The sequence below is a fragment of the Polypterus senegalus genome, chromosome 7 (assembly GCF_016835505.1).
Source record: "Polypterus senegalus isolate Bchr_013 chromosome 7, ASM1683550v1, whole genome shotgun sequence".
NCBI classification, from domain to species: Eukaryota; Metazoa; Chordata; class Cladistia; order Polypteriformes; family Polypteridae; genus Polypterus; species Polypterus senegalus.
In genome coordinates, this window is record NC_053160.1 from 90,442,798 (window position 1) to 90,455,297 (window position 12,500).

At 38.6% G+C, this 12,500-nt stretch overlaps 1 protein-coding gene across 1 annotated transcript in view; it reads right to left on the reverse strand.

Annotated features, from left to right (window-relative positions):
• The window catches only part of LOC120532710 (centrosomal protein of 120 kDa), a 142,943-nt gene that overhangs the window by 119,362 nt on the left and 11,081 nt on the right, over positions 1 to 12,500 (reverse strand). The window contains exons 3-4 of the mRNA XM_039759011.1: positions 9,721 to 9,835; positions 8,981 to 9,122 (exon numbers count right to left, since the gene is read on the reverse strand). Coding sequence (XP_039614945.1) covers positions 8,981 to 9,122; positions 9,721 to 9,835 — 257 coding nt within the window. The remainder of the gene's footprint in view (positions 1 to 8,980; positions 9,123 to 9,720; positions 9,836 to 12,500) is intronic.

Consider the following 12,500-nt stretch of genomic DNA (forward strand, 5'->3'; position numbering starts at 1 on the left):
ACAGTATATAAAATGATCTCGGGCGGATATAATTACGCCGGGCGGATGTGGCCCGCGCCCTTGAGTTTGACACATATGGACTAAATAGAACTTGAAAAGATATATTTTTTCAAATGTGATCGCGCAATTCAGATAGAGTTGAAGCGCACTACAGCCTACATCCTCCCCTCGCTCTTACTTTTTTACCGTTCATCTAATGAATACACTGAGTATGGCTTTACCAAAACAATCATTGATGGCGAATAAAGTATCCATTATTCGAGTATGTAGAGCGGGATATATATATATACATATATATATATACCCGCGTATCGCAGCGGAGAAGTAGTGTGTTAAAAAGGTAGAAAAGAAAAGGGAACATTTTAAAAATAACGTAACATGACTGTCAATATACAGTATTTGTTTTGTGAGTGTTACTGAGTGTTGCTGTCATCAAGGATTTGATTATCATTATTTCTTTCAATCAGGTTCGTATTTGTAGGATGTGTTGTGTTCAAGTTACATTCCGTGTTTGTCAATCGTTGTAAAGATGACAGGTTTCATTCATCGATTCGTTTCTTACTGCATCAATAAACAGCTCGTCTTCTTCTTTATCTGAGACCTGACACACTGCATGCACGGGTTTTTTTTACACTGTCTTCCTTTAGCGGGACATTGACTTTTTCCACCGTGTGCTTTGTTTCCACAGTAGCTGCATTTATGAATATGCTTATCAGACGCTTCATATTTTTTGCTGCCTTTTCAATTGTGTAATTCGGTTTTTGTTCAGCGCTCTTTGGAACTGCTGCTTTTTATCTGTGCACTGCGTCAGTTCACGTGAGCCACTCGGTGTACTTGCATCGAAGGTTCCCAGCTGTGCTGGTGCCATCTCGTGCTATGTCCATAACTTTATTTAATGTTACCTTAGTCCTGGCACTTAAAACTTTCTCTCGCAGTTTCGCTGAGTTTGTGTCAAACACCACCCTGACCATCTCATCTTCCTCTCTATAAGCACAGTCCTTCACCCGTGAATATTTACCCGTGGCAGTTTGCTATTGGATTGCCGCTGACGGACGGCCTTATATGGGCAGGCACTAAATTACAAACGCCAGCGCAGCCTGTCTATGAACTTAATTTAAAGTGTAGGTTTACATCGTGCTTTGTTTCCGAAGTAGCAGAACTCATGAATATGGTTGTATATGTCACTCGCTCGCTTCTTATTGTTTCGCTGCCTTCTCAATTATATAATGCATGTTTTCTTGAGCGCTTTTTTGAGGTCTTCCTGGTTTTCTATGTACTGCGTGATTACGTGGGAGGCGTGATGATGTCACACGAAACTCCGCCCCACGGCGTTGAAGCTCATCTCCATTACAGTAAATGGAGAAAACTGCTTCCAGTTATGACCATTACGCGTAGAATTTCGATATAAAACCTGCCCAACTTTTGTAAGGAAGCTGTAAGGAATGAACCTGCCAAATTTCAGCCTTCCACCCACTCGGGAAGTTGGAGAATTAGTGATGAGTCAGTGAGTGAGTGAGTCAGTGAGTGAGTGAGTGAGTGAGGGCTTTGCCTTTTATTAGTATAGATATAGATATATATATATATATATATATATATATAAATATATATATCTATCTATATATCTATCTATATATATCTCTATATCTATATATCTATCTATATATATCTCTATATCTATATATATCTCTATATCTATCTATATCTCTATATATATCTATATATATATTATATATATATATATATATATATATATATATATATATATATATATATATATATATATCTATATCTATATCTATATCTATATCTATATCTATATCTATATATATACACACACAGTGGGATGCAAAAGTTTGGGCAACCTTATTAATAGTCATTATTTTCCTGTATAAATCGTTGGTTGTTACGATAAAAAATGTCAGTTAAATATATCATATAGGAGACACACACAGTGATATTTGAGAAGTGAAATGAAGTTTATTGGATTTACAGAAAGTGTGCAATAATTGTTCAAACAAAATCAGGCAGGTGCATAAATTTAGGCACCGTTGTCATTTTATTGATTACAAAACTTTTAGAACTAATTATTGGAACTCAAATTGGCTTGGTAAGCTCAGTGACCCCTGACCTACATACACAGGTGAATCCTATAATGAGAAAGAGTATTTAAGGGGGTCAATTGTAAGTTTCCCCCCCTCATTTAATTTTCTCTGAAGAGTAGCAACATGGGGGGTCACAAAACAACTCTCAAATGACCTGAAGGCAAAGATTGTTCACCATCATGATTTAGGGGAAGGAAACAGAAAGCTGTCCCAGAGATTTGAAAATAATGGAAATTCAGTTAATCCGTTCCGCAAACCAATTTTCCTAACAAATAACACTGATAAATAATATATGCAAGTGAAACCTCGGTTTACAAGTAACTTGGTTTACAAGTGTTTTGCAAGACGAGCTAAATTTTTTTAATAATTTTGACTTGATAAAACGAGCGATATCTTGCAATACAAGTAGTATGGATACACTTTGTCTGCTGAGCGTCATGTGAGCATAACTGAGCTGATGGTTCTTCTTTCTCGTGCGCATCTCTCTCTCCTTATCTCTCTCTCGCTTGCTCACTCGCCTTTCTCTCACCTTATCTCGCTCGCTCGCGCCTCTCTCCTATTCTCCGTCTGCATGACCGCGATATTTTTGGATATGCTTATACAGCGAACTGCTACAGCGAAACAATGAAATCAAAAACACGTAGATCCTCACACTACGGGAGAACAAGGAACACTGAGTGAGCAGACGGGCTGGCAGCGTCAGATTGGGTGAATCCCCGAGTCGAGTCGGATCGGGAAACACGTCACCCATAACCACAGCCTGGCTCATTACGTGAACCAATGCTCGTATTTAGATCCAAATTTTTCGCTCATACTTTCCACTTATCTTGAATTTCTTGTATACAGAGGTGATCATAACTAGTGGTTCCATTGTACTTATTTCGGTGGTATGATACCACTGTCGGCTGCCATATTGAACTTTTCAACAGTCTATGTTATGGGCCAATCTTCAAGAAATTTGGTACGCGGGTTCCCAACGCTAAATGAATCCTACTTACGTACATATATACGTCTATAGCCTGCAGCTCGGTCACCATGTGAGGCGCTGTTGGGTCCCCCATCCCAACGCCTCCCACGTTGTTGGCTGCCTGCCTATATAAGGCTGTCCGTCGCTCCAGTCTCTACATTACCTTCTATGCTTTGCCACGGGATTCACGTCTCCCTGCTGATAACTACAGCCTTTTTATTTAATCCACGGCTTCTCCACCGTTTTATTGTTCATTTATTATTATTATAGTTATTGTGTAGGTATTTTAGACTTACTTTACATTGTTCAAGTACCCATTTCCTTTATCATTCCAACCGTACCCCCATTAACATGTCTATCGAGGTGATCAGCATCGATCAAAGAACTGTCACTTATTGAGTGGTTTCCATGCCCGGAGATGGCACCTACCTTTTCCATTCTCTTTGTTCTCTTTGTCTTATGTATTGAATCACTGGAACAGGTTCAAGGTGTGGACTGATGACGGTACAGGAGATAATTATACTACACAGGAGCACTATAAGAGTGAAATGCTTAAGCCCTTTACCTATGCAACATGCGAGTTGATGGCTGCCGCTGAATTGTTTGGTTGTCGTTTTCAAGTGTACCGAAATCGCCAAATATTGTACACCTTTCGACAACCGCCAATGCCTCTTAAACATCTTAGATTGACAGGTGACGATTTCAGTAGTGGACACTTTCATGTTTATGAATGTTTAAACTCTCAAAAGCTGGATGTGAAGTTATCGATGAAACGGGTTGTATACTTACAATGCTTGACAGATGCCGAATGTCTGTTCAACACAAGTCCTACAAATACTGTCGTAATTGAAACAAACCATGAAACTCAAACCGATTATGACAGCAGCAATCCAAGCTGTGAGATTTGAAACAAGATTACTGTTCACATGGCCAACTGTACGTTGCATGCTCAAGAGTAAGCTCAGCGCACAGCTTGGTCATATTACAACCGGAGGGCCTAACTCACAATGTGGTATACAAAGAGATCCTTAACAAATAATTATTGGTATATTTTCCCTCAGTTTAAAAAGGTTTAATTTTCTTCTTAATAAAAATTTTAAGGCAGTACTTCGCCGCTGCGAAGCGCGAGTATTTTGCTAGTATATATAACACTGATCACGCATTGGCCTCGCTCACTGAGTGCAAGGGGAAAAAAATAAAATGTAGTCTATAAGTTATTAAACAGTAAAACATTAAAGTTTTAAGAAGTAAAGATACATTGAGCACCACTGGAGTGGTTTCGGGTAAGCTACATTTTAAAGCCGGTATAACATAACAGGTAAGTAGTACTAACAGCAGTTAAAATGTATATGGATCATCTGTCGGTAGTAGATCCCTTTTGAAAGGCGCTACACAATGGCTGTGGTATAGAAATTACATTTTCTATGTGAACGTCCAAATTTCTGCCTGTGGTAATGTGCCTTACCGTCATTACCAGCAATTAAAAGAAAATCATTTTTGTGTCCTCTGCAGTGTTAAGAGAGAAAGGCTTTGGTTTGGGATAAAAGGAAAAAAGGTGTAAAGAAAGGAAACTTGCCCTTTTCTTTTATATAGTGTAGAGAGAGGTCTTCGCTGACGATATGAGCGTCGTGGTGGGTCTCGTGTACACTGGAGAGACAGCCCTGCCATTAACTGGCCAGGATGGCACTGTCGGTTCTCCACTCCTGTGCGTGTTTTCATAATCAGACCTGACGACCTCATAATCGTATACGTGTAAAAGAAAGTGCGAAGCACCTTAATATTAGTTTGCCGCGGTCTAGAAATGGGATCCCGTGTTTACAGTTGCCTGGGCTATAGCTCATGGGAAGGAGGAAAAAAATTAAAAGTGTTTACTTTCACTTAAGGCAGAAGCGCAGTCAGCGTCTCAAAGGCCGGCACAGCTACGCACGCTCGCCCGCTAACTGACTTTTGTAGTATTTTTGAAGTGAAGGAAACGCCACTTTTTGCAGACACGCTCACATGATCAAAAGTCTCCGTACTCTTTAGAGGTCTTGCTTTCTCTGCGTACTGCATTCATAGTCAGTTCACATGAGCCGCTCTGAGTACATGCATCGAAGCTTCTGAGCTGTGCCTGTGCTATCTCGTGCGATATCGCGATGTCCACAGCTTTATTTAATGTTAGCTAAAAAGTTTCTCGCTACAGCAATTTTAACTCCGTTACAAAGTGATCCAAAGTCTCGTTTATACCTCGTGTCTTCTCATTAAACTTGTATCTCGCGAATAAAGTATTCTGTGTTTTTCTTCAGCGCTCTTTGGAAGTTCTTCCTTCTTTTCTACGTACTGCGGTCACAGTCAGTTCACGTGATTACGTGGGAGGCGTGATGATGTCACACGCAGCTCCGCCCCCCACGGCCATCGAGCTAACGTCCATTACAGTATATGGAGAAAAATAGGTTCCAGTTATGACCATTATGCGTAGAATTTCGAAATGAAACCTGCCCAACTTTTGTACGTAAACTGTAAGGAATGAGCCTGCCAAATTTCAGCCTTCTACCTATACGGGAAGTTGAAGAATTAGTGATTGAGTGAGTGAGGGCTTTGCCTTTTATTAGTGTGTGTGTGTGTGTGTGTGTGTGTGTATGTATATATATATGAAATATGAAATCAAGTTAAAAATGACTGGTCTACACAAAGTGACAGGAAAACCATTATGTTGGTGGGAAAGTGGATCCCGTTTCTGCAGCCTGGCAGCTCTGTGAAAAAAAATTTCAACACAATACGGGAATGTTTTTGAATAACCCATCATTTATTAAAGAAAATCAAATTAGTATAGTACATATACACATTAATAAAAGGACAAGTGTCTGATTATTTCTGTGTATCCATACCATTGCTATGTTTATGTTAAATGTTATTTGGAATGGGGATTCATAAAAGCAGTGCTAATGTTTGTGATGCGAATGAAAAATGGCGTGCACATTACTACTACATGTATTATAAAATACACTCCAATAGATGGTACACTGCAAACATTAACGCTGAATACATCCAACTAGGTGTGTGCGATATACATCGTTTACGATTATATCTGAATTGCTGTTTTAACGATGTGCGGAATTATCGAGTATGTAACTCGCTTTGCAAAACAAAAAAAGAGAGTTCATTCACAAATGCAACAGTATAGACCACTGCGCGTGCGCAAAGCGAGTTGCGCAGGCGTGAACGTCCAGCGTGCCACAAGTTAGCGTCGCTCCCTGCCTCAAAATGAGTGAACAAACAGCACCAGATGATAGAAAAGCCACGCCGTTTACGTCGTCAGAGTTAATTGCCAGACATTGTTCATTCTCACTCGCATGGCAGTGGTTTGGTTTTGAAAAGACTGATGTTGCTCAAAAGACGGCAATCTGCAAACTATGTGGTAAATTGGTTGCCGTTAAAGACAGCTCAACAACTAACATGTTTCACCATTTGCGAACTAACCACCGTACAGAATACAAAGAATACGAAAAGCTTAAGGAGCCAACTGTCCAGCACAAGTCTAAAGTAACCAAGGTACAAGCACAAAAACACACTCAGCAAACTTTAGCGGACTCATTCTGCAAAAAAGTGGCTTAAGACAAGAAAAGCAACAGATGGCATGACATAACAAATACTTTCACCAATTACATCGCAAAAGATATGGTGCCAATTCAAGTGGTTGAGAGAGATGGTTTTAAACAACTATTGAATACTTTAGACCCTAGGAACACACTGCCTGGCCGAAAATATTTCAGTCAAACAGCTCTGCCTAAGTTGTATGATTCGTGTCGCCAAACTCTGACACAAACTGCAAAAGGTTTCACATTTTGCCACAACAACGGATTTATGGTCAAGCCGAACATCCAAGCCATACCTTTCCATGACGATGCATTTTATTGACGAAAACTGGCAACTGCAAAGCTTTTGTTTGCAAACATCCTACTTCCCACAAGATCACACTGGCGACATCATTGCGCAAGGTATGAAAGATGTGCTGGCATCATGGTCACTGCGAGAAGACTGCATGGTTTGCATTACAACAGACAGTGGGGCTAACGTTGTCAGTGCACTACGGATTAATAACTGGAAGAGACTACCTTGTTTTGGGCATAGGCTTCATACTGCGATTGGTGCGTAATTTGGGGTTCCTCTATAAAATGCAGTTTAGTTAAATTGATCTTATTTATTATGATGTTTAAAAATACAAAAAGACCTGATAAGTAAAGTTATAGAGGACAAAATTATAATTGAATATAATTAGAAATAATACATTACATTATCTTGGAATTATCCCAGAAAATATCGAGATTTTTTTTTTCCCAATATCGCACACCCCTACAACCAACAGAGAATAACTACTGGATAGACAGAAATCAGCTTATAAACCTTATACACTGTGTATCAGTGTGTTTGTCCAGTTGCTAGGGATAGGGGAAGAAAATGGTAAAACATGTAGAAGAAGGGTAAAATTATTAAATTACAAAATAAGGATCTAAAAATTAGAAAATGAATGTTATCTTCCTATTCTATTGCCCACCATTATACAACAGCAATGTGGTAGCAACTTTCTTGCACCTGCTTGGGCCATGTGAATGAGGTTCCCACAGCTGTAATGCTGATGTCTGAGAACTTTGCTTAGTGGGCAAGGATAAGTGAACATGATGATAAACAACGTGCATGTTGGCAAACCAAAGTCCTGAAACAACTTGGCTAGAGCCGCTAAACCAGGACAATGTGGTGGCAACTCCCGACTCATTTTCCCAACAAAAATCTTCTACTATAAGAGTGGTGAGTTTAACAAGCGACACTGAAAGGAAACGGGTGGCTCTGTCCAAAGATGAAAAGGCAGTCACAAGGGAAAGGGATCAGGTGCATATTATTATACTGGACCCAATGGACAATCCATGTATCAAATAAAAAAACATGAGACCTACGTTGATTACTTAGATTTTAACACATCTTACACAGGTAGCACAGCAAGTATTTCATAAAGGCATGATAAGAAGTCAGTCATTATATAACTTATAACAGTCCCTACTATTATAGAAGATTAAGCATAAGTACATTCATTACAAAGACATTTCATGCCTTGAGTATGAGGCTACCAGAATGGGATCTGGAGCACAGAGCTACCCTAAAGTTTTAGTAAGTAGGTTCAGAAAATGAATTGATAAATACATCTTCAATGTTATCCCTTGTGAATCCATTCATGAATGAGACAAGTACATTTTACTGTGGTATCTGCCTCTTACAGTATAACATGTGCTTTAAGGCCACAAGAGTAAAATGCAACTCTTCTTTTATTCCAGTGATGCATAATTAGAATGATGTTAACTTTTTAGAATAAATTTTATATGGAGTGATATAATAAACTGAGCAGGAAAATACACTATGTTTTTAAGGTGATTAGCATTCATATGCAATTCAGTTTGCAAATATACATACTTTTTAAGATATTAGCATCTCTAATGTATACCAGAATGGAAATGGTACTTTAGCATCTGTTAAAAAAAGACCAGACTTGAAAATGGAGTGCAAAACATACAAGTTTAGATGTGTTTTACACATTAAGCATGGCAACTAGCATACATTTACATTTATTCACTTAGAAGATGCTTTTAACCAAAAGCATCCGACAAAAAAGGTCAAAATAAATTGAGTAAATAACATCATAGGGTACTGTTTAGGAATAAGTGTTACAGGACAGTTAAAAATAGATAAAGCATGAGTCCTAAAACAAACAAAATCCAAAGCTAGTTAATCTTCCCTTAGTTACAAGAACCTACTGTATCAAAGCCATTATATAAAAATTATATATTTGTGTGCATATTCTAAAGAGGTGATAAATGTTTCTTGATTACAGTGAACCATTAGCACTGAAAGAAAGCAGTCAAAAATGATATCTTAAACTCACCTCTACCTTCTCTGGGTGGTGCTTCTTTGGCTTTAAATCCATCATCTATAGATTTTGAATCACTTTCTAACACCATGCTAATTAGAAGAGCAGGTTTAAGTTTTGTATATTTGGTGTTTAATAATGGATACCATTTAGGTGCCTAGAAAGAAAAAACACATTTTATTTTTTTTTTCTTTCTTTAGTTTGGTACAAATGTGCTCCGATTAAATTTAGTCATTTACGTATTTTTTCAATTATTGAATTCTAAGTATAGCTTAAACCACATATCAATTTTAACAACTAGCAAAAAAAAAAAAAAAGTTTCTCTGGCTTTACATAAAGACATACAACAGTACTACATGTATAATATACATTTATTGCAATACTCACTAATCTCACACATTTTAAGAAATAAATACTGCAACTCTGCCAAAAGACACGTCACCAAGTTGGGCAGTAGTTATTTTTGAAAATAAGCAGTAGTCACAGAAAACTGATATGCAGAATGAAGAATACGAATAAGAACTACTGATACATCAAAACATTATGCAGTATTGGGCAATATTAAACCTAACATGAAAAGATTTTGGCCCTTTAATGGTGGGATTTTGAAAAAGAAAATGTTATAAATTAAAAATAAATGTGACCAAAAACTTTTCTTTGAAATCAAAACTACACAAAAAATTTTGTATGTATTTTTTATTTATCATTAGCAGTTGTCAAAGACATCAACGTAGTTCAAATAAAAGAACACTTGCCAGTTTCTTTTCTTGAACAGATCTCAGGTCCAGGATAATATATCCAACTGATTCCTTTGCAGAGGACAGTGTATCAACAGCAAAACACTCAAGCTTGACTGGAGTACGCTGTAACCTGAATGCAAACCAGAAAAAAAAATCTGTACTTTACTCTTGTAATACAAGTAGGAGAGGAAAAAAAGAAACACACAAACACTGCAAACACATAAGATTTAAGTCACAGTCTTCTTCGTTTGACTGCTCCCATTAGGAATATCTTTTTCTATATCTTTCGGTATTCTGCATTTGCTCCATTACATCTACCACCTTCATTTCCTCTCAAACCACATCTATAAACCTTCTCTTAGGCCTTCCTCTCTTCCTCTTACCTGGCAGCTCCATCCTTAACATTCTTTTCCCAATATACCCAGCATCTCTCCTCTGCACATGTCCAAACCAACACAATCTCACCTCTTTGACTTTGTCTCCCAACCATCCAACCTGAGCGGACCCTCTAATGTACTCATTTCTAATCCTGCAAATCTTAACATCTTTAACTCTGCCACCTCCACCTGTCATCTCTTTTTTGGTCAGTGCCATCATCTCCAACCCATATTATACAGCTGGTTTCACCACTTTTTTGTAGACCTCCCCTTTCACTCTTGCTGGTACCCATCTATCACAAATCACTACTGACACTCTTCACCACCCACTCCACCCTGCCTGGACTATCTTCTCATCTCTCTTTCACACTTCCTCTCAGTCACACACACATGTATTCTGGCTTGTTCCTACTGAACTTCATTCCTCTCCTCTCTAGAGCATATCTCCACTTCTCCAGGGTCTCCTCAACCTGGTCCCTAATATCGCTACAGATCTCAATGTCATCCGAAAATATCGTAGTCCATGGGAACTCCTGTCTAATGTTGTCTGCCAACCTGTCCATCATCACTGCAAGCAAGAAAGGGCTCAGAGCAGAACCTTGATGTAATCCCACCTCTACCCTGAACACATCTCTCATGCCTATCGCAGATCTCACCACTGTCACACTTCTCTCGTACATATCCTGTACCACTCTTACTTACGTCTCTGACACTTCCAACTTACTCATACAGTACCACATCTCCTCTCTAGGCACCATGTCACATGCTTCTCTTAGTCCACAGAAGGCGCTTTTCCACTGCATAGTACGGCACAGCACGGTTCAGTACAGCTCACCTTGGTTCGGCTCAGTTCGGCTCGGTTTGCGTTTCGACTGCAGTTTAGTACCGCTTTAGAGTGGGCGGGATTATTCACGTGTCATTATAGTTGCGCCGCCTCTACTGCCGTGACATCATCGTAAACACGCCACAAACAAACACAACAATGGAGCCGTGTGCGCCCAAGAGCTTAGCGACCTCCTGAAAAACTTTTTCATTCCGCGTCGCCCATCCAGCTCTCGCTGGATCCGCTCCTCGGCTACCAACGAGAGGAACGTCTGTACTTCCTCAATAGACCACGAAACAGCCATTTTTGGTTAAAACAAAATGGTGCGTCCGAACCTTCACTGGCTGTGCTAAAAATCTAGCGGGTCTGTTGTGTCTCGTGTCGCAAGTTCAGTACTGACTATTTTCTCCGGCCAACCAATGACCAGCAGAGTTCACACGTCACGTTTTGGTAACGGTTCGGCGCGCTTGGAACCTCGGCTGAGGTGGTACTAAAAAAAAGGACCAGGTACCAGGTACTGTTCCCAGTGGAAAACCCCCCAAAAGTGAGCTGAACTGAACCGTGTCGTGCCGTACTATGCAGTGGAAAAGCGCCTAAAGGCACAACGCAGCTCCTTTTGGCCTTCTCTATACTTCTCCATCAATACCCTCAGAGCAAACATTGTAAAGTATCTGTAGTGTACTTTTCCAGGATGAAACTATACTGCTGCTCACTAATCATCACCTCTCTTCTTAGCCTAGCTTCCACTACTCTATCCCATAATTTCAATTACAATAAAAAGTTAAATTCTTAAAAATTAGGACATTTCCAAGGTGACTGAATAAAATGCCAGAAATAAATATAACAATGTACTGGAACTTTCAAATAAAGAAAATGAAAAATAATCATAAACCAAAAATTGTGCACATTTCACAAAAAAACTATGCAAAATTAAACTGAAATATTTACTTCTCAACAACTACTTAATTTTATTGCATTTTAGCATAACTGTATGCTAATATACTAACAGGAAAGGAAGCCTCTCATATTCATAATAAATAAGGAAATACCAGAATAGATGTTACAATGTAGAAGTGAAATGCAGCAAGCAAGAGAGAGAAAATTAACTTAACAAATGCAATATTACTTTAATAAAACAGTATGCTGATATAAAACAAAAATGGCCCAAGTACTTCATTTCTGTATTTTACAAGCATATGGGTCATACAACATAACAAAAACATACTGGAAAACAGAAGGAAAGTGGAAAAGAATGCATTAGCATGTGAACCTGCAGGCTACCATTTAACGCAGTAAACATGTTAATTGGGAAATAGCTACCCATGGCCCATCAAAAAATTGTAAATGGCTTTGAAAATTGTGGTGTTTGTTTTATTTCTTTATTTAAGAAATAATTTACTTAACCTCCATATATTACATAAAAATAGGAAAATGTAAACTTGGTCCAAATGTCCAACTTAGATGTAATTAATGACAGCATTTTTGTTTAACTCTATGTTTAAGTTCCAACAAGAAAGGGAGCCTGTCATATTTGTAACAATTACAATATACCAGAATAAACTTTGGAATATAGAAGTGAAATTCAGTAATAGAGA